General features: G+C 45.7%; 1 protein-coding gene across 1 annotated transcript in view; it reads right to left on the bottom strand.

The window, feature by feature from the left end:
- The window catches only part of LOC139275249 (peroxidasin homolog), an 813,818-nt gene that overhangs the window by 28,282 nt on the left and 761,662 nt on the right, over positions 1-23,874 (bottom strand). Inside the window, exons 19-20 of the mRNA XM_070892453.1 lie at positions 22,588-22,796; positions 2,148-2,277 (exon numbers count right to left, since the gene is read on the bottom strand). Coding sequence (XP_070748554.1) covers positions 2,148-2,277; positions 22,588-22,796 — 339 coding nt within the window. The remainder of the gene's footprint in view (positions 1-2,147; positions 2,278-22,587; positions 22,797-23,874) is intronic.

Raw genomic sequence — 23,874 nt, 5'->3', positions numbered from 1 at the left:
TTTAATGTTAAACATGGCTAAGAGAAGCATGCCAATCCTGAGTGTAATATATATATTCTAATCATTTCCTGATTAATAAGTAACTGGTCAAGAATCTGTGCTTTAGGTCTGCCTACAATCTTTTATTGTTCATTCCCAAGATCACATGATAAATATGGACATGGAAGCCACTCAGCCCATCTTAATTCATCAATCTAGAAACATCCTGGAATCTCCCCATTTCAGCATCCAATTGTTTCTTCAGGGATTCCATGATTGCTGCCTCCACTACTCTATCTAAAGTCTATTCCATACAAAGTGTGAAGAAGAATTTCCTGACATCAATCCTAAACTTACCTTTTACCAGTATGAATCTGTGTCTACTTGTCCTGGACTCACACTTTAGTTTAAAATAATATTCCAGACTAACCTTTTCCATTCCCTTAAACTATTTCATTTGGCTTTATAAGAACATAAGAATATAATAAATAGGAGCAGGAGCAGACTGCTCCGTCATCTAATAAGATCATGGCTGATCTGATCTTGGGCTCAGCTCCACTTCCCAGCCTGCTCCTCATAACCCTTCACTCCCTTATTGGGTTCAAAAATCTGTCAATAAGAACATAAGAACATAATTATACAATCACTTCTCATGCCTCTCCTTTTCAGGCTGAAAAGACATGGGGGTGGGTGTTAAATATATATTTTTAGCACTGGGCAAAAAACAGGTAATAGTCAATTAACCAGCTGCTTTACACTGTACCCGATTATAATTTCCAGTGAAATCAACGGATAGAAAAATTGGATGGGTGTAAAACAGGCTGATGATTCGCTATTGCCCATCTTTCGCCTAGTGATAAAAATTAAAATTACCCCCATGCATTTTCAGCCTTTGCTCACAGCTCAGCCCTTTGACTCAATGTGCTTGACTCTTAACTGCCCTCTAAAGTGGCCTATTTAGTTCAGGGTAACTCAAGATCGGCAATAAATGCCAGTCTTTCTAGCGCTGTCCACATCCCAAGAATGCATGAATTAACATATATATAGTTTTATATATATATATATATATAATATACATATTCATTCTTGGAATGTGGATGTTGACTTTCTCTGCACTACTTCAAGCACTTGCATGTCATCCTTCTGTCTTGGTGACCAGAACTGGACACAATACCTAACGTGCGGTCTGACCAGAACACAATACTTTTTGATTGTAACTCCCCAAACTTTTAGTAGCTATGTTGTTCAACATTCTATTGACTTTGTTGATTGCTGCTCTACATTGTTTGAACACATTGGGTGTCAAGTCTGCTAAGACCCCTAGTCCCCTTTCAACTCTGTTCATGCTTTTTTATTGCCATTCATAATGTACATATATCAATAATTTTTCTTCTTATGTGTAATACTTTATACCTATCGGCATTAAGAGTGATCTGCCATTGTTCTGCCCACTTACATATTTTATCCCACTCATTCTGTAATTTCTGAGCTGACGTCTCCAAACCACCTTAGTTTTGGTATCCTTTGCAAATGTAGCCATTTTTGCATTAATTTTCTGCAAATGTCAATTAGGAACAATAGTAGACGCCACATCAAAGCCCAAGGGCACCTCACTCAATATTTCCCAACACGCTGAAATAAATTTTCAATGAGGAGTCGTTGTTTTATACCCTCCAGCCAATCTCTTACAGGCATTTGCCTTGATTTCCTAATAGCCTACCACGTGGAATCTATTTACCTCATATTCAGTTTACCCTTCACTCCAATACCATGTACCAACATGGTCTTCAGCCCTATTATGATTTAATATAGCTAACAAAAATATTTTGTTGCAGTTCATCACAAAACTAGGTCATCTCATCAGTGTGAGTACACTACAAAACCTCAGTGCGTAGGGTTCCCAATTTACAACTGGCACAGGTACAAGTGAGTTATGGTGGTCTTTCACATGAGTAACATGCTGATGATGTAACTGTATTTTATCCCATTCGGGATTTTTTTTGGTTCAAAACAGTGGTGCGGAATCAGACCATTGATACTTCACACGTGTGAATCACTGTTTAATTTGATTACAGGAAATTATCACATTGCCGAGAATTAATATATTGTAATGCAGTAAATTAATTGCTCTAATTTGAGCCTCCCCTCAAATGCCGTAAGCTACATACCTCCCTTGTTGCTTATCAGATGTGGATGCGGCATCCCTTGTACGCTTATCTTCTGGATAACTGAACTCCGTTGAGCGTTTGCTGCGAAACTGGCGTGAAAGTGCATTAAACTGTCCTCGTGTTCTACAATCTGCACAAACAAACAGAGGTCATTTTGAAGCACTGCAAGACATCAGTCATCACCAGCCACATGTTTATCTCTCCATAACAGAGATTTCTACTAAACGCACAATTCTACGTTCTGTGCTATATAGTCAAAGGCCAGCGGAGGGTGCAGATAATAACACTCTAGCCTTGAAGAGAAGTACAGAACTTTTAAAATAAAAAAATTGAAAGGGTTAGCAAGTGTAATTATTTGCTGCATGCAAAGAATTGTTTCTACCAGTGTCTTGAGGTTCAAAGGGCCCCAAATCCTACTGTTCATAGATTAAACAAAAATATAAAACAGATGTTACGACAGCAGAATTCCTAATGTCTGAGGTTACGCAACTGCTGTTTTGCCTTGAAATTAATTTTCCGGATGAATAATAACATAAAAATCACAAACAAGGCTTCCTGCTTTGACATCACCACCCCTGACCCTGGTGACATTTTCTGTGGTCAGTCTCGTTATTCTGATTTTGATGGGTTTCCTGTTGTGGGTGAGTGGGTGAGGTGGGGGGAGCGGGAGTTGTGCCAACTGCCTCTGGGTTGCTGCAAAGGAGGACTAGATTATTAAAAAATTTGAAAAATCATGAGGTGCAGGAATTCAATTGATGACCCTGAGATTGACTGCATTCATCTTGGGGGCCTTTTAAAGGTTCTGGGCTAGATTTTACACTTTTGTGCAGATCGCCCAAAAATCGGTGGTATTTCTGGCATGGGTGATAAAAATGGGTTTTCAGATCGCCGGCTTCTCGCCCATTCTCAAAGACCCTAGTCTCCATTTTAAAAATTGGGCATTTTTAAAATTGGGCATTATCGCGAGCGATATGAAATGGGTGTTAGCGTTAAATGTCTCTGACATTCTGCCGTAAAGTGTTACCGTCCTTCGCAACGACATGGCAATGCTCGATTCCCGTGATTCAGGAGGTCAATGGTCATCATAACATGCACAGAATAGGAGACAGAGAGAGAGCTGAGAGGGACTGAAAGCGTATGTGGCTGTGGTGTGTGCTTGTTTGGCTACTGTGGGAGGCACGAGGGAGATTCACCAGCAGCAAAAAGCCTACTAAGCATAAAGAACATAGTTGGCATTGAACTTTGTCCAACAAATAATATATAACATGGAAGGGATGGAGGAGGCACTGGAGCTGGTAGCCAGGAACACTGGTGGCAGAGGGCTTCCAGTGGTCCCAGAGCGCGGCACTGCAACTCAAGGTGCCACACCCCCATTGCCAACTACACTGAGAGCCAGGAGCAACATCTTGCTTCTGGCTTGGAGCACGTCCCACCTTGGGACCATCCTCTCCTGTATCTGTCCAAGCAGCGGTTCGGCCGTCATCCACCCCCTCACCCCAATGAAGCATCGCATGAGGAGCTCCTAGACCAGGCGGCTTGGACTCAGGAGATGAAGGGGAAGGGATAGAGGTGGGGAGGCGAAGCTGTTGAGGGGGGGAGGTGGAAGGGTTGTTTTTTACAGAAATACTTATGATTTGTGACAAATGTTCGGTTTAAATGTTTTTTATTTAACAAAACCTTGTTGCGCATTGGCTCAGATAGCTGCACCATTACAAGCTGGTGATTCCTTAACATCAAAGGGTATAAGTACACTTAACTTCAATCAAAATCTTTAACTGTCACCAAGATGATGCACACCATTGATGTATGAGCTGCATACCCAGCAGTGTGTCAGCCTTGTAAATACCACCAACGTTCTTTCAGGTAAAGCGCTCATTTATGAGCTCCTGACGCAAGAGTCTTGCAGCTATCATGCCGCCACGGGCCCTTTCATGTGGTCTACAGGGGGGCAGGGGCATGGCTTCAGCGTTAGCCTGATTGTCTGGGCCAATGTCAGCATCCACCTCCTCATCCTCCTCTTCCTATCTCTGCTGAGGTGGACTGTCAGACTCAACAGACAATTCTTGTCCCCACCTGATAGCCAAGTTGTGCAGCATGGAGCACAACACCACAAATTGAGCTATCTGCTCAGGGTAGTATTGGAGCTCGCTTCCTGAATGGTCCAGGCATCTAAAGCGCTGCTTAAGCACTCCAATGGTTTTCTCCATGATATTGCGAGTGGCTCTGTGGCTCTCGTTGTATCACTTATCGGCTTTGATGTGGGTGTCACACAGGGGGGGAGTCATCAGCCAGGTGATGAGGTCATATCCTTTGTCACCAAGCATCCAGCATTGACCTTGTGGCTGATTGTTAAACAAGTCAGATACAGTGCTCTCACGCAGGATGTGAGCATCGCGGATGCTGCCCGGAAATTTAGCATTCACTGCCATAATAATTTACTGGTGGTCGACACGGGTTGCACATTCAGGGAGTGAAATCCCTTGTGGTTCCTGAAAACCTCTGCATCCTGAAAAGGTGCCTCCATCGCGATGTGCGTACAGTCTATTGCTCCCTGCACCTTGGGGAAGTTAGCAATTCTGGAGAATCCTAAAGCCCTCTCAATCTAAGCCTCCCTGATCATAGGTGTTATGCTCATAATAAAGGATACAACTGAGTACTGTATGCAATGAGCAAGTGTGACCTTAGCTCCTTTGACTAAACTTCAGAGTGCTGGTACAGCGCGGGAGGCCTGCTTATATATAGTGCTCCCAAGGAATGCTGGGATCCTTTGGGACTCCAACAAGTAGACCCTCTGGTGGTGGTGTGATACAGGTAGCCAAGGGTTACATACATAACATCACTCCCTCCCAAAGTCAATAGTACACTTGACTATTGACTATCTGGGGCTTTTTGTTCCCTTGTCAATCGTCTCAGTATAAATGCAGGTGTGGGTGAGTTGATTGGTTCTTCGCTGGGCTGCTGGGCAGCTGGCCTTGCCGGGCTGCTGGAGATGTTGAGTTCGGCTTTGTGGTCAACCGTGATGTCGGTTGCCACTTGTGTGTGTGTTGGAGAGTCGAAGTTGGTGGTGTCCTCTTCTGGTTGCTCATGGCTGTTTGTGAACCACAATTTGGTTTGGTCCAAATGCTTTCTGCACATTAGTCCGTTGGCCAATTTGACCTGAAACACCCTACTCCCTTCTTTGGCTATGACCATGCCAGCAAGCCATTTGGGACCATAAGCATAGTTGAGTACAAATACAGGGTCATTGACTTTAACATCGCGTGACAAGTTCGCGCGATCATGGTACATGCTTTGTTGATGCCGCCTGCCGTCGACGTGATCATGGAGATCAGGGTGGACAAGGGAGAGCCTTGTTTTGAGCGCCTTTTTCATGAGCAGCTCGGCTGGGGGAACCCCGGTGAGCGAGTGGGGTCTGGTGCGATAGCTGAGCAGGAGTCGGGACAGCTAGGTCTGCAGGGAGCCTTCCACACACGTTTCAAGCTTTGCTTGATGGTTTGAACTGCCCATTCTGCCTGGCCGTTGGATGCAGGCTTGAACGGAGCAGATGTGACATGCTTGATCCCATTGCGGGTCATGAATTCCTTGAATTCAGCACTAGTGAAACACAGCTTATTGTCGCTGACAAGAACATCCGGCAGGCCGTGTGTGGCAAACATGGCTCGTAGGCTTTCGATGGGGGCGGTGGACGTGCTTACAGACATTATTACACATTCAATCCATTTTGAATAAGCATCCACAACAACCAAGAACATTTTACCTAGAAATGGGTCCACAAAGTCAACATGGATCCTAGTCCATGGTTTGGAGGGCCATGACCACAAACTTAGCGGTGCCTCTCTGGGTGCATTGCTCAGTTGAGAGCAAGTGTTGCATTGGTGCACTCATGACTAAGTCTGAGTCGATGTCGGGCCACCACACATGTGATCTGGCTATGGCTTTCATCATTACTATGCCTGGGTGGGTACTGTGTAGGTCGCGTATGAATTGCCTTTCTTAGGCAAAACCACGTGATTACCCCACAAAAGACAGTCTGCCTGTAAGGACATTTCGTCTTTGCACCTCTGGAATGGCTTGATCTCTTCCTGCATCTCCGCTGGGACGCTGGACCAGCTCCCATGGAGGACACAGTTTTTTTTACCAGGGACAGCAAAGGATCCTGGCTGCTCCAGGTCCTGATCTGGCGGGCCGTAAAGGGTGACTTTTCGTTTTCGAATGCATCCATCACCAAGAGCAAGTCTGCAGGCTGTGCCATTTCCACCCCAGTGGTGGGCAATGGTAGCCAACTGAGAGCATCAGCGCAGTTTTCTGTGCCTGATCTGTGGCGGATTATATAGTTGTATGCCACAGCATGAGCACCCATCTTTGGATGCGGGCATTGGTGCTAATCCTTTTGTTCTCCGAGAATAGCGATATGAGTGGCTTATGGTCAGTTTCTAGCTCAATCTTGAGACTAAACAGATACTGGTGCATTTTCTTCACTCCGTAAACGCACGCCAGAGCTTCTTTTTCAATCATGCTGTAAGCCCTTTCGGCCTTGGACAAACTCCTGGAAGCATAGGTAACCGGTTGCAATGTTCCCGATTCGTTAGCCTGTTGTAACAACACCTGACCCCATATGACGACACATTTCAAGCTAGCATTAATCATTTACATGAGTTATACAGAACAAGCAGTTTGTTGGAACATAACAGATTTCTGGTTTTCTCATAAGTAGCCTCTTGTGATTACCCCCATGCCCAGTCGTCTCCCTTGCACAGTAGCACATGTAGAGGTTCTAGCAAGGTGCTTAACCCAGTTAGGAAATTACCAAAATAGTTGAGGAGTCCCAGGAACGACTGCAGCTCTGTCACGTTCTGTGCTCTCGGCGCGTTCTTGATGGCCTCTGTCTTGGCGCGGTGGGTCTGATGCTGTCTGACGCGCTTCTTCTTCCTAAGAACTCAACCGCTGGCGCCAGGAAAACATATTTTGAGCATTTCAACCTGAGCCCCACGCGATCTAGCCAACTTAGAACCTCTTCCAGATTCTTCAAGTGTTCGATGGTGTCCCGACCTGTGACCAGTATTTCATTCTGGAAAACCACGGTGTGTGGAACTGACTTTAGCAGGCTCTCCATGTTCCGTTGGAATATGGCCGAACGAATCCCAAACAGGCATCTGTTACAGATGAACAGACCTTTGTGCGTGTTGATGCAGGTGAGGCCTTTCGAAGATTCCCCCAGCTCCTGTGTCATGTAGGCCGAGGTCAGGTCCAACTTGGTGAACATCTTTCCTCCAGCCAGGGACACAAATAGGTCGTCTGCCTTGGGTAGCGGGTACTGGGCCTGTAGCGAAAAAAGGTTAATCGTTACTTTATAGTCCCCATAAATTCTGACCGTGCCGTTGGCTTTGAGAACCGGAACAATCAGACTGGCCCACTCGTTGAACTCCACCGGCGCGATGATGTCTTCTCGCTGCAGCCTGTCCAGCTCAATTTCCACTTTCTCTCGCATCATATATGGTACCGCCCATGCCTTTTGGTGGATGGGTCATGTACCGGGAACCAAGTGGATCTGCACCTTCACCCCCGTGAAACTTCCAATGCCTGGCTCAAACAACGATGGGAATCTGCTCAGAACCTGGACACATGAGGCGTCGTCGACGGACGAGAATGCTCGGATGTCGTCCCAGTTCCAGCGGATTTTTCCCAGCCAGCTTCTGCCAAACAGTGTGGGGCCATCTCCTGGTACTATCCATAGTGGGAGTTCCTGCACTGCTCCATCCTAAGAGACTTTTACTTCTGTGCTGTCAATAACAGGGATCAGCTCTTTGGTGTAAGTTCTTAGCTTGGTATGAATGGGGCTAAGCTTGGGCCTGTGTGCTTGTTGCTCCACAGCCTGTCGAAGGCCTTTTTGCTCATTATAGACTGACTCGCATCCGTGTCCAGTTCCATGGACACTGGAATTCCATTCAGTTCAACTTTTAACATGATCAGTGGATATTTTGTGATGAAGGTGTGTACCCCGTATACTTCTGCCTCCTCAGTTCGAGTCTCTAGTTCAGCCTGATCCACCATGGATCGATCTTCCTCTGCACCGTGGTGGTTTGCAGGGTTTGCAGCTCGTCTGCACATTCGCTGGAGGTGTCCCATTGCTCTACGGCCTTTGTACGTATAGTGTTTGAAGCGGCATTGATGGGTCCGATGATCACTTCCACAGTGCTAACAAGATGTTAACTGCCTCGCATTAATGATTGATGGCGGACTCTGGGTCAACAGATCGTGCAGCTGCTGGCGTGTACGTTCTGCCATGCAAGCCGTGGTCACAGTTGATAAGCTCCCCGCTGGAGTGAAACTAAACTACAGAACCAGAGGGAAGCTGTTCAACCTTCACCGTCGACAGGCCAGATCCAAGACCACTCCAACCTCTGTCATCGAGCTACAGTACGTGGACGACGCCTGCGTCTGTGCACACACAGAGGCTGAACTCCAGGAAACACTCGACGTATTTACCGAGGCGTATGAAAGCATGGGCATTAAGCTAAACATTAGTAAGACAAAGATCCTCCACCAGCCTGCCGCACAGCACGGCCCCCCAGTCATCAAGATCCACGGCGTGGCCCTGGACAACGTGGACCACTTCCCCTATCTCGAGAGCCTCCTATCAACAAGAGCAGGCATTGACGACGAGACCCAACACAGACTCCAGTGCGCCAGTGCAGCCTTCGGCCGCCTAAGGAAAAGAGTGTTTGAAGATCAGTCCCTCAAAACTGTCACCAAGCTCATGGTCTACAGGGCCGTAGTAATACCCACCCTCCTGTATGGCTCAGAGACGTGGGCCATGTACAGTAGACACCTCAAGTCGCTGGAGAAATACCACCAACGATGTCTCTGCAAGATCCTGCAAATCCCCTAGGCGGACAGATGCACCAACATTAGCGTCCTCGTCCAGGCCAGCATCCCCAGCATTGAAGCACTGACCACACTTGATCAGCTCCGCTGGGCAGGCCACATAGTTCGCATGCCAGACACGAGACTCCCAAAGCATGCGCTCTACTCGGAACTCGTCCATGGCAAACGAGCCAAAGGTGGGCAGAGGAAATGTTACAAGGGCACCCTCAAAGCCTCCCTGATAAAGTGCGACATTCCCACTGACACCTGGGAGTCCCTGGCCATAGACCGCCCTAAGTGGAGGAAGTGCATTTGGGAGTGCGCTGAGCTCCTCGAGTATCGTCACCGAGAGCATGCAGAAGTCAAGCGCAGGCAACGGAAGGAGCGTGCGGCAAACCAGGCTCCCTGCCCATCCTTTCCCTCAAGGACTATCAGTCCCATCTGTGACAGAGACTGTGGTTCTCGTATTGGACTGTACAGCACCTAACAACTCATGCTAAGAGTGAAAACAAGTCTTCCTCGATTCCGAGGGACTGCCTATGATCATGATATGCATTCCTTCTGGAAAATGACGTTACTTTGTGTACAGTACTGGCCGAAACCTCTTTATGTTGCGAAATTTGTTTGGTGTTATCACTGATGGACATAAATGCCTGGGCTATCGTTATGGCTTTGCTCAGATTCGGTGTTTCAACAGTCAATAGTTTGCAAAGGATAACATCACGGCCAATGCCAAGCACAAAAAAGTCTCTTAGCATTTGTTCAAGGAATCCATCGAATTCGCAATGACCTGCAAGGCACCTTAGTTCGGCGATGTAGCTCGCCACTTCCTGGCCTTCCGACCGTTGACAGATGTAGAACTGATGTCTCGCCATCAAGACGCTTCCCTTCGTATTTAGGTGCTCCCGGACCAGCGTACACAGTTTGTCATAGGATTTGGTTGTTGGTTTCACCGGAGCTAGAAGATTCTTCATGAGGCCATAGGTTGTTGCCCCACAGACGGTAAGGAGGATTGCCCTTCATTTGGCAGTGTTCTCGTCCCCTTCCAGCTCATTGGCCATGAAGTATTGGTCGAGTCGCTCCACGAAGGCCTCCCAATCATCCCCTTCTGTGAATTTCTCCAGGATACCAACAGTTCTTTGCATTTTCACGTGGTTGTTCATTACCTCGTCGCCAATTGTTGTGCTCATAATAAAGGATACAACTGAATACTGTATGCAATGAGTAAGTTTGACCTTAGCTCCTTTAATTAAACTCCAGAGTGCTGGTACAGCATGGGAGGCCTGCTTATATACAGTGCTCCCAAGGGATGCTGGAATCCCTTGGGACGCCAACAGGTCGGCCCTCTGGTGGTGGTGTGATAGAGGTTGCTAAGGGTTACATATATAACAATAGGGAAGCTGATAAAATCCATCCTGCATGCGTACAGGGCTTCAGTGACCTGTCTAATGCAGCAACGTGTGGCATGCTGAGACAGACCGCAAATGTCGCCAGCTGAGGCCTAAGAAGAACCCGATGCGCAGAATGACAGTGCCACGGTGACTTTGACCTCGATGGACAGTGCAGTACTGATGATGCTGGCAGGCTGCAGATCTCCCCTTATGAACTGGCATACCTCAGTGATAACCTCTTTGTGGAAGTGCAATATCCGAAGGCAGGTGGTGTTGGGCAAGTTGAGGTAAGATCCTTCTCCCTGTACTTGCAGGGCGTGTAATGTCTGGTCCTCCTCATCAGTCTGGCACATTTTACATTGGTCACATAATGCTGTTCTGCGATCTCGAGTCTGCAGCATGTAATTGGTCATCAAGAGAGGGTGAGAAAGGACAGGCCGCATTCCAATAGCTATCTGTTTTCCACCGATTGGTCACAAAGAATGAATGTCCCGACACAGACACCTGTTAAATTCCAATCATTCACAGTATGACAAAGATGTTTGTTCAGATGTTCGCATCACCTCCAAAGACCTCCAGGATACATCCGAACTCCCCCGAGGTTGAAGCAGAGCAACCTTTTAAATGATGCGACATGTGATTTAGAACATGGCATCCATACTGCTGTGAGTAGTTCCGGTTAGTTTGACTTTTTCCTGGCGTTTTTTTGGGTGAACAATATTGTGGGCGAGATGTGTGCAAGGTGGTGAAAGTGATGCTGGGAAATCTCCTGGGCGCTAGTTTCGGTAAATGTGATCTTTACGACAAAATAAAGTGGGCGGTCGGTATTATTGAATCTTGGCATTAATTACATGCGGAAAGTAACACTGGGCGATATTATGAGCGTTGGTTACGCCCATTCTGATGATTCCGCCCCAAAAAAGTGGGCAGGCGGTATTTTTTCCTGGCGTTACACACAAGGGGAAAGTAACGCTCGGCAATAAGTGTCCAAAAAATGGGCGTCAGTTTCCATTTTGTGGCTAAATGGGCGATATCTGGGTGTTATACATCATTTCAGCGTTAAAATGGATGTTAAGTGGGCGTTATGCATGCAAAAAAAGTGGAAAATCTATCCCCATGTTTCTTCCTGCCCAGCAAAGCAATGCTAACTCCTGTACCATGCTGGCATTACTCCATCTAGTAACTTGAGCCTGAGGAGGAGAGTGTTTGAAGACCAGGACCTCAAACCCAGCACCAAGCTCATGGTCTACAAAGCTGTAATGATACCCGCCCTCCTATATAGACCAATGTACAGTAGGCACCTCAAAGCACTGGAGAGGTACCACCTGCAAATACATTGGCAGGATAGGCGCACCAACGTCAGTGTTCTCGCTCAGGCCAGCTTCCCCAGCAGCGAAGCACTGACCATGCTCGATCAGCTCCAATGGACGAGCCACATCGTCCGCATGTCCGATATGAGACTCCCAAAACAAGCGCTCTACTCGGAGTTCCGACATGGCAAGAGAGCCCCAGGTGGGCTGAGGAAACACTTCAAAGACACCTCAAAGCCTCCTTGAAAAAGTGCAACATCCCCACCGATACCTGGGAATCCCTGGCCGAAGACTGCTCAAAGTGGAGGAGAAGCATCCGGGAAGGCACCGAACACCTCGAGTCTCTTCGCCGGGAGTAAGCAGAAGCCAAACGCAAACAGCGGAAGGAACGCGCGACAACCCAAGCACCCCACCCACTCGTCCCTTCAACTACCATCTGCCCCACCTGTGACAGAGACTGGAGGTCCCGCATTGGACTCATCAGTCACCTGAGGACTCATTTTTAATGTGGAAGCAAGTCATCACCGATTCCGAGGGACTGCCTAAGAAGAAGAGAAGATGCCATCTAGTGTTGCTATAGCAGTAATGATGGAAAGGTTGCTGTGTGATGTCACTCTATTATTACTACACAGTGTAAATATACCAGCCCGGATGTAGCCAACGGTCACTGTCACTTTCAGAGGAAAATACCAGAGTTGATGGAAATTAGCAGGGAGCTAGCAGAATGGTTCCCGAGACAAATTCCAACCCAGCCTGCCCACCCTAGATTTGCCTGATTTTGGCTTGACTTTGCATGAGACCCATGCTAATGCTGCCGGTTTGTTGAAATGTGGCTCTTGTGTAGCCAGCTGTAAGCCAAACATACACATGACGGGATTCACAACATTGGTGGCCTGGAAGACCTGATGGCCGAATCAGGGTGCTTTTAACTTTGACTTGCAACTAAATGCGTAAGACCTGCACTTGGGGAACCCAGTGACATGCGTATGGGTCTCACAAAATACTAAAATATCCATAAGCGAATCTTTTGTGGTAAGTAGTCGTACGCAGCTGAAAGTGCCCCACAAGTTCTGGGTTTCTGCTTGTGATGTACATGCGCGAAAACCTGGAACTTGTGATCTGTCAAGTTTCAGCTTGACAGATCCAACACATCCCGGGAAATGGATATTCGCTGGCAGAGAATTGGGCTATTTGCCCAGATAATGCCCAGCAAATTCCCGTGAAACTCTTATGTCTGGTAAAAGCATGCGTAAGGCCTTCTTTTTACAGCGCAAAAGTTTAAATAAATATTAATATACATTTAAGAATATAAGAACATAAGAAATAGGAGCTGGAGTCGGCCATTATGTCCCCCGAGCCTGCTCGGCCATTCAATAAGATCATGGCTCATCTGCTCATGGGCTCAGCTCCACTTCCCTGCCCGCTCCCCATAACCCTTTACTCCCTTATCGCTCAAAAATCTGCCTATCTCCGCCTTAAATATATTCATTGACCCAGCCTCCACAGCTCTCTGGGACAGAGAATTCCATAAATTTACAACTTTCTGAGAGAAGAAATTTCTCCTCATTTCAGTTTTAAATGGGTGGCCCCTGATTCTAAGACGATGTCCCCTAGTTTTAGTTTCCCATATGAGTGGAATATCCTCTGCGTTCATTTTTTTATTATTTAAACATAAAACTCCTTTAAAATTAGTTTAGGTTAATTTATTTTTCAAAACATTACATTTTTGTTTTAAATATTTAATTAAATTGTATTTTAATTAATTTTGAACATGTAATTATTTATTTTTATTTAATTGGTGTGAAATTGTGTTTTTTTAGGGGCTTCCTATTCATGCTTATGAGGATTCCATATGTAAATGGAAGCATTATAAACATAATGGAGATCCCCCTTTTGATTGGTTGGGCTGGCCCACGTGATACCAAGGGCGCTTGCGAACCACGTGCGCCCCGGGATACGTGGGCCTTTACGCAGGAGTTAATGTAGAGAGCCAGAAGCGCACGTGTTCGGACCTCTGGGACAATTAGGTAGGTGCGGAGTTTAATTGTGGTTCGGAGGCATGGGATTCTTTGCACTCGACTCCTGGCACTCTACAACCAGTGCTCTGGCACAAGATGTTCAAATTGTAGCCAATGAGCTTCTTTGACTCAGCCTACAGTTCCTTTCTTTGCAAATTTATCCACAATGCCAGTTTTCAGCTTTAGCTGTTTAAACTTCTGCCTCCTCCCCCCAGAGAATTAGAAAAAGTTACTCCCTGATTGGTCGATAATGACCAATGTAGGAGCAACCTTTTGTAACATTCAAGAAGCAACTTGTACCATCTTCCAGGCCCTAAATGTTTAAAGGATTAAGCTGCAACTTCCAAGTTAGCAGTGGATGTGTAGGCAATCATGGCGACGGCAATGGCAACCTGAAAGAAAGGCAATGAGTAACATTCAGCATGGTGGCTGGTAGGAGGTCAGGCCAGGCCATGTCTTTGACCATGCTCACCCCATTTCCTGGGCTTTTCACACACATTTGCCCAAATCATCTTCTATCATTTCTGGAACCTACAACATGACCCAACTGCCAAACACATCTTCCCCGCCCCTTCCTGTTTTCTGAAGTAACATTCCCCACGAAATATCCATGCTTGTTCTTCCACCATCTAGAATTCCAGCTGCCCTTTCCCTGGTGTTCCCCAGGCAACCATAGCAGATGTAACAACTATTGATTTATCTCCTCACGCATCATTGTCCAGGGCCCCAAACACTGATTCATTCCGTCATTCTGTTCTGATGAAGCCATCTTCCACATCGGGACATCTGAGATGTGCTCCTTTTTCCTCAGCTGAGGATTCCCCTCCACCATAGGACCCCATTACTGAGACCACCATATCTTATATGCTTCTGCCCTCATACCTTCTCCCCCCCTCTCAGAGCCATGATAGATTCCCCCTGGTCATCACCTTCCACCCCACCAAACTTTGGATTCAACCGAACATCTTTTTCCAAAGGGACTGAGACAATTGGGGGACATTCCAGCCCGTAATTTGTGGTCAGCGGCGAAGCAAAGGCATTTGCCACTGGCCCTGAAGTAAGCTCCCCTCAAAGACCGACTCACCACCCAACGCTAACCCCTTTGCGCCCCACAGGTTAATTTGCCACATGGGATGTGAGCCTGGCATGGTTAAAGGGCCACCCCGGGCCGTCATTTTTTTTGTCAGCCAACTTTTCCGTCGGCCTGACAATGGCGGCCCGGTTGAGATTGTCCCTGGTAGGCCAGAAGTAGCCACCGATGGGCCATGCCGAGTCGGCAACGGATGTTCCCTTTAAATGAAGGGGAAGGGCATTGTGGTGCGTCAGCGCTATGCGGAGCAGCAGCGTAGTGCTGACCTCAGTGCTGTGTTGACACCTCGGAAGCACACCTCCAACGGGTGTTAACTGACCTGGGCCCGGAAGGTTACTGCCCTTGGACGGAATGTGAGGCAGTTTGATTTATATTAAAAAGGATAAATTTGACATTCCACGAAAATAAAATTTGTTTTTCAGGGCCCTAGCGTTTGCTTAGCAGTCAATACGCAGTTGAAATCTCAGTTATACCTAATCCTAAAGCGTCTAACTTTTTATGGGGTATGTAACAACGATATTACTGTGGAAAAGCTAAAGCTTTCGTCAGTTTCCCTGAATTCCCTGATTATTCTGTTTGCCGGCTATGGGGATGAGGGTTGCAAAGCGCAGTCAGTGTCAGAGCAGTGAGTGACGGACCGAAACTTCAGGATTTCCACGTTAGATTGCGGTCAGTTTCAAAGGGGTAATAACTGTGAACCCTGTTTGTTTGCTGCTATTAACCACGACAAATTCTGGGCCTTAGCCTCCATCTGCCTGGTGGATCTGGCAGTAGCCGAGTTAAAATGAGAGGTAGTGGACATAGAGAAACATAGAAAATAGGTGCAGGAGCAGGCTATTCGCCCCTTTGAGCCTGCAGCACCATTCAATATGATCATGGCTGATCATGCAACTTCAGTATCCCACTCCTGCCTTCTCGCCATACCCCCTGATCCCTTTAGCCGTAAGGGCCACATCTAACTCCCTTTTGAGTACATCCAACGAACTGGACTCAACAACTTTCTGTGGTAGAGAATTCCACAGGTTCACAATTCTCTGGGTGAAAAAGTTTCTCCTCATCTCGGTTCTAGATGGCTTACCCCTTCTTCTTAGACTGTGACCCCTGGTTCTAGACTTCCCCAACATCGGGAACATTCTTCCTGCATCTAACCTGTCCAATCCCGTCAGAATTTTATATGTTTCTATGAGATCCCCTCTCATTCTTCTAAATTCTAGTGAATATAAGCCTAGTCGATCCAGTCTTTCTTCATATGTCAGTTGTGCCATCCCAGGAATCAGTCTGGTGAACCTTCGCTGCATTCCCTTAATAGCAAGAACGTCCTTCCTCAGATTAGGAGACCAAAACTGCACACAATACTCAAGATGTGATCTCACCAAGACCCTGTACAACTGCAGCAAGACCTCCCTGCTCCTATGCTCAAATCCTCTCACTATGAAGGCCAACATGCCATTTGCTTTCTTAACTGCCTGCTGTACTTGCATGCCTACTTTCAATGACTGATGTAGCATGACACCCAGGTCTCGTTACACCTCCCCTTTTACCATTCAGATAATAATCTGCCTTCTTGTTTTTGCCCCCAAAGTGGATAACCTCACATTTATCTATGTTATACTGTATCTGCCATGCATTTGCCCACTCACCTAACCTGTCCAAGTCACCCTGCAGCCTCTTAGCATCCTCCTTGCAGTTTACACTGCCACCCAGCTTAGTGTGAACTGCAAACTTGGAGATATTACATTCAATTCCTTTGTCTAAATCATTAATGTATATTGCAAATAGTTGGGGTCCCAGCACTGAACCTTGTGGTACCCCACTAATCACTGCCTGTCTTTCTATTACTTGGTTCCTGCTGTGCCGCTATTTCTCCCAGGGCCATCCGCTGCTTGGCTGAGGCACGCACTTGAATTAGGCAGCAGTTTCATTATTCTATGTAAATCAGAGTCCTGTGATGTACTTTGGATTCTAATGCAATTTTAACTGCCTACTGGACAGAGCATTCGTTGTGGACACTCTGCTCAATAAAACTTGGAAGAAGAGAATGAAAGGTAATTACTAAAATGAATTAGATTTAATGAGTTTAATAGGATTATTTTTTTCATTATTAATGGCAACATAAGAATCATTACCAGCACCTGCTGACCAAAAAATAGATCATAACCTCTGCTAGTTGTGGAGCTGGTACCCTCACAACTTAGAAACATAGAAACATAGAAAAATAGGTGCAGGAGTAGGCCATTCGGCCCTTCGAGCCTGCAACACCATTCAATAAGATCATGTCTGATCATTCCTTCAGTACCCCTTTCCTGTTTTCTCTCCATAACCCTTGATCCCCTTCACCATAAGAGCCATAACCTCTGCTCCAATTTTTTTTTCCTGTGGCCATTTACCCCACCTCTAGACCCATCTTTTGTTTCTTTACTTACCCCATTACCAACCCTTTTTGCCGTGCACCATTAAGCTCTTTTTAGTTTAATCTCTCCTACCATCCACCTATCACAGACCTTCCCTGTTGTTCTTTCTTCCCTTCCTCCTTTCCCTGCCTCTGTACTTGCAAGGTCATCAACCTGAAACATTGAGTGGGGCGGGGGTGGGGTTTGGAGGAGTGGGGGCAGGGAGCAGTTTTAATGTTTTGATGGACTGTGAGCGGGTGGGCATTAGGGGAAGTCTGAGTTTCCCCGCACGCTATGCTGATTTAACTTCACAGCATACATGTGATGTCACTGACAGGTCCCCTGCCTGGGGGAGTGGTCCGATCCCAGATCCCAGGGAATGGTCCGATCCCGGAGCCCAGGGGAATGGTCCGATCTCGGAGCCCGGGGGAATGGTCCGATCCCAGAGACCGGGGGAGTGGTCCGATCTCGGAGCCCAGGGGAATGGTCCAATCCTGGAGCCCAGGGGAGTGGTCCAATCCCGGTGCCCAGGGGAGTGGTCCGATCCCCGATCCCGGGAGGGGTCGTCCGATTACAGACCCTGGGGGGGTTCCGATCCCCGAGGGAGTGGGATCTGATGGTAGGGGAGCGTGAGCAGCCAGAGGGAAGCATTCCTGCTCCTCCTGGCCAATGCTGCAGCTGGCAGAATTCCAGGGCCCAGGAACATGGGCCAGCCACAGCTAAACCCACAGAGTAGGTTAAATTTGAGGCTTCCAACCTCAGTATCACATTTAAAGTGCCAACCCATCTCCTGGGAGCGGGTTGGCTGCCTTTGTTGCTATATATCTATGCTGTAAGCAAAAGGAACATAATAAGCATTCTGATCAGTTTATAGCTCAAAATATATATATTTTTAAACAGAAACAAGCTCTGTGTTACTTTTTAGCCTACTCTAGATTTCTAAAAGATTGCTCAAAATTAACTCTTTCCCAGCAAGAGCATTCAGAAATTTCTATTACTTTCAGCAGAAACTGACAGGCAGTTTTTTCTCAGTTTAAGAGGATCGAAGATGCAATTCCAAAATAATTACATAAGCCTGAAAGAAATATATTTCAATATGTTCTATGTTGAAGTAGATCTTTGATTTCCATATCAAAGATGTCTGACGTGGAACTTAAATGCTTCCGGATAGTACTGCTTTTAAATATTTGCATTTGTTCCCATTGATAAAATGCATGAACATTGAAATATATTTTTTCAATCATGTTTTTCAAAAGACTCGCCTCGAACAACAGGTTTTGATACTGTCTCCTCGAGATAAGTCACCAGCCTAGACAGTCTTATGAGCTGCTGACGTATATGGTAAAAGGTCTCCCGCAAACCTGGAAGTGCAAATGAGTCAAGTGAACTGCACAGCTTTACTGTACACATTTAGCAATTATTTCATTGAAGGAAAGGTTTTCATTGCTACAATAGGCTTGAATATACAGAGCATAGTCTATGAATTTCATTGCACTTGTTCTTTATGCATTCTTGAATTGCACATCTTTAAAATATTAATACTCACTTAAAGTATTGAAATTAAATACTTAGCATTGAATTACAAGGCATTCATTCCACCAAGGTGTAGGGTTAGATGATAGAAACCGCAGGAGTTTAACTAGAATAGTTTCCAGATGTAATTTGAAGCCTGAGGTAGAATTATTACCTTGTACAATATATAAAGTGACAGTTACCTTATAATATATTGGGGTAAAATTTCAATGGGAGTTCTTCTGATCTCCCGTCATGATTTCAGTGGAAATGCTGCAGAAACGGCACAAACGCAGGGAAATTGGGCGAACCCCTTGCAGAAATTCCAGGTAGCTGAGTTTAATTTTTATACAGCGTCATGAGCTAAGTTTTGCTGATTATAAGTGAAACAGTTACCTTGCCTAATATATTTACCAGAAATAGTTAAAATCTCTTGACATATGTGGCATTTCTAGAAATGCTATTCGCAGTTTAGTGAAAATTTGTGTCATGAAGTTGAGCCTTGTATTTTGTTCCTTATCCATTTTTAGGTTATGGGAATCATCAGCATTTACTACCCATCTCTAGTTGCTCTGAGATGGTAATAGTGATCCTGCTTGAACCACTGCAATTTACTTTGTAGCAGTTTGATACAACTGAGTGGGTTGGTATCCCACTTCAGAGGGCAATTATGAGTCAACCACGTTGATGTGAGACTGGAGTAACATATAGCCAGACCAGGTAAGGACAGCAGGTTATCTTCACTAAATAAATTGTGTAGACACAATTGGGTAAAGTAAGTTTCAATGAAATTTACCTAATGAATAACATGAACAATAATGCAGAGTGACCACGATGAAAGGATAATTTTCACCATGACAGCTTGAGTGGTAAACTGGCAGAGTGGAGATCAATGGAAATGAAAAGAGGAGTAATCTGTTCTACCAGTTCACAGCACAAACCATGAAGGTTGTCACAGAAAAATACCTCAGATCTCAAAATATTTGAATTTTAAGGTGTTTTGTTGTATACCTTTGGTACTTTATTGTGTTATTCTTAACTTAACCAAGCACCATAATACTGTCCACTCCATAAACTTTATACTAGTTGGAAATTTTACAGAGAAGTAAAACTGCAACCAACTCGCCTCTCTTCTTGTAATTACGAACACGGTGGTAGATATGATTGTAGCGCTGGATGAGTAGTGAGACGCGATTATGGACATCATGAACATTAGATAGAAGACCTGAAAGCAGAGCTTGCAACAAATAAATAAGGTAACAGAAATACACACTTCAGGAGAAACAGACAGAAAACATGGAATTCTTGTCACAACAGTCAAAGAGACAAAACAAAAGAGGTACATACAATAGACATGAATATGACACTTAAAGCATGCACAGAAACCGATATAGGACATTAATGGTCACACAAATGCAGGATAGCACATGACAGTATTTTAAGTAGAGTGATTGTATACCTTTATGAAAAAGCATTTTTTTTTTTTTTAAAAACTTGACAAAACTCGATTTAGGGAGGAAAATCAACTGGAAGAATTTTTCGTCATTTTTGATATGTTATAATGAAGACTGTTTTTTAACTGTAACCCAAAGTTACAGTCGTTTAAGTGCAGCTCAATAATTCTCAGTTTTCCTAAAGAATTAAATCCTTTAGAAATAGGTTTAGTTGTCATTTCTAATTCCTCCAGCATATGTGCACTGAAGAAGTCACATATTTGCTGTTACAGAAGTTTGCATTCTTAATTTTACTTTAGAATGTTATAATTAATAACAGAAATGATCTCAAATAGGACGGATTTCCAGTTTCTCCTGCAATATTGGTTTCTTGCTCTCTCAGGCAGTGTACAACTCCATGCTTTTGTCACTTCCAGACTTAACTATTAAAATGTTTTCCTGGCTGCCATCCATAAACTTAAGCTCATCTATAATTCGACGTCATGTATTCTAACTCACACCAAGTCCCATTCGCCCATCACCCTGTGCTTGCTGACCTACACTGGCTCCTGGTCCAGCAATGCCATGATTTAAAAATTCTCATCCTTGTGTTCAAATCTCTTCATAGCCTTACCCTTCCTCATCACTACAACCTACTCCAGCACTACAACCCTCCGCGAACTTTGTGTTCCTCCAATTCTGGGCTCTTCTGCATCCCAAATTCATTTGCCACACCATTGCTGGCCATGCCTTTAGCCATCCCTAAACCTCGCCACCTTTCCACCTCTCTCACCTCCTTTAAGACAGTCCTTAAAACCTACCACTTTGATCAAGCGTGTGGTCATCTGTACTAATGTTTTCTTCTTTGGCTTGGTGGGTGTCTCACCTCCTGACACCCCCAAAGCCTACCCACCATCTACAAGGCACAAGTCAGGAGTGTGATGGAATACTCTCCAATTGCCTGGATGAGTACAGCTGCAACAACACTCAAGAAGCTCGACACCATCCAGGATAAAGCAGCCTACTTGATTGGCACCCCATACACCACATTCAACATTCACTCCCTCCACCACCAGCGCACCGTGGCTGCTCTATAAGACGCACTGCAGCAACTCACCACAGCTTCTTCGGTAGCACCTTCCAAACCCGCGATCTCTACCACCTAGAAGGACAATGGCTGCAGGCGCATGGCAACACCATCACCTGCAAGTTCCCCTCCAAATCACACACTATCCAGACTTAGAAATATATCGCCGTTCCTTCATCGTTGCTGGGTCAAAATCCTGGAACTCACTCCCCCTAACAGCAGTGTGGGAGTTCCTTCACCACATGGACTGCAGCGGTGCAAGAAGGTGGCTTATCACCACCTTCTCAAAGGCAATTAAGAATGGGCAATAAATGGTGGCCTTGCCAGCGATGCCCATATACCGAAACAAATAAAAAAAATACATAGCTTTTAAAAATTTCACAAACCCCCTAGCAAAGCCAATTGGATTTATGTTTTTAAAAAAATGTTTGATCCCATAAAAAAGAGTCTAGATCAATCTTTAATTTATTTGAAGGACATAATAACCTAAGGGGGCAAAATTGTCCCTTGCATCAATTGGGGACGGTAATCTTCCGGGGCAGGGACTTTTATCGCCCGGCCCAGAAGTCCCGCCCCTGACGTGGAATTGGGCCGTGTGCCCCTCTAAGGATGTGAAGAGCTGTCTCTGGCTCTCCGCTTCCTTGGAAGGGCACTCCCTGGGCCACCAGGGACGCGATCGACCAGGCCAGAGCATGGCACCCAAAACAGAGTGATGTTGATGGCCCGGTCAACGTGAGGGCTGCCATTGTCCAGCAGACGAAAGAGTTGTCTGATAAAATAAAATGGCGGCCCAGTGCACTCAAGGCCTCCCCTTTAAGGGGCACCATGGCGGCGGATGTCCGACAACTTCGCAACCCATGAAGCTGGCAGTTCACATCTGCCCATGCCAGCCTCGGGGCCCGGGGGCAATTTCCCCCACGGAGCGCAAAAGGGCCGACACCGGGATGGTTAGGTGTTGGCGCACACGGCGATGATGTCATCATCCGTTTTGCGCCGGCCCGGGGCACTAACCGTGCGTCATAGCACTACTGACACAGCGCCCCCCAAACCTCTGAGGTAATTTCCCCGGAGGCACTAACATCCCCCTCTCCCGGGCATTGCGCCCTGTTAGCAGCTCCCGGAGACGCTAACGGTGCTATAAAAAGGGGCAATTTCGGCCCCCTAGTTGCTGAGGGGAAAGCCAGGATATATGAGTGGATCTCATAAAAGCCTAAGACATTGCTTGTGAAAGTAAATCGTGCTTTTTTTCCTGTTCTGCACAACAAAAATGATCCAACATTAATTGAAAGGAATCAAATGTTAGTTTCAGTACAAATCATTTTAATTTATATTGGATTGAACTGACCTTCACAACAATCTTGCCACATTCGCAAATCAATTTTTGGGATTTGATCACAGCTTACATATCCTTGAGGGTACTCTGCTTTTAAAAAGACATCTGGCTGAACTTGCTGAATGTCGTCACCATTGTCGCACAGCACACTCGCTAGAGAACTTTGCTTCAGCTGTGTTACTTGAGCAGGCGTAAACACTCCTGCATTCTCATACCAGAACCTAGGATAACACATAAAAAGGTACATGTGACCTTCTGTGTTATTTTATTTTCAAATTGAGTACAACATTTATTCAAATTAAACATTTAAATCAAATATCTGCAGTATAACTATTTTAAAAGCTGCAGCTTAACAGGGGTTTGTTTGAGAGTCTTGCTTTACTCAAAATCATTGTTTGCCATTTCGATGACTGTGGGCTTGGATCCACATTCATTTGGTGATTCTGTGTAACAAAAGGGCTTTTGGGCCTACTTTTTCTATTTAAATTTGACTCATGCAAAATATTAGCATTAGAATAAAACACAAAGAAAAAACTATCAAAAAGTATAGAGATGTGGCTTGGATATTAACAGGGGTGGGTTATGTACCCAGAATTCCAGGTTTTCCTCCATGCTGTGATTTTGTGCTTGACAGGTTCCCCGCCCAGAAGTCAGCCTGATTGACAGGCTTGGCTTCCAGTCGGGTGGGGAGGACTCTAGTGGTAGGCCACAGGACCAGGTAGGTCCGACCCTGGGGTGGGGGTTTCCGATCGTCGACCCCAGGGCCCTTTGTATGGGTAGGGAGAGCCCACTGCTTGTAGGTGCCAGCCTCAATAAAATATTTAAGTTGCCAACCCACTTCCTGGGATTGGATTGGGTGCCCGTCCCCTGTTCTGCCTCTATTAACCCAGAATTGGGCAGGTTCAAGACAGGATGGGTTTGTGATTTAAGAAATGTTTTAACCTCTGACCCAACCCTAATCTACCCATTTTTGCGTGTTGAAATCCAGCCTAGTTTCCATACTCAAGTCTTTCTGCCAAACTTCTAATTTGCTTAGCAGGCGATGAGGACTACAATGAATGCCATCTACAGTACCTGGAAAATAATGCAGGAGAGGCAGCATACTTTAAGAAACCAGGAAAGCTAAGGTTAACTCACAGTACCTTGGACTTGGTAAATGGCACAGGTGTTGCCTGTTAGCCTGTCCCACCTTTACTCTCAACCATGCCAACCTGTCACACAAACCTACGATTGTTTCATTACATTTCATACATACCCATAACTCAGCAGGATGCATAGTCAAAATGCAACATTTTATTA

The sequence above is a fragment of the Pristiophorus japonicus genome, chromosome 1 (assembly GCF_044704955.1).
Source record: "Pristiophorus japonicus isolate sPriJap1 chromosome 1, sPriJap1.hap1, whole genome shotgun sequence".
NCBI classification, from domain to species: Eukaryota; Metazoa; Chordata; class Chondrichthyes; family Pristiophoridae; genus Pristiophorus; species Pristiophorus japonicus.
The sequence above is the reverse complement of the archived record's forward strand: the minus strand, read 5'-3'. Positions and strand labels throughout refer to the sequence as shown.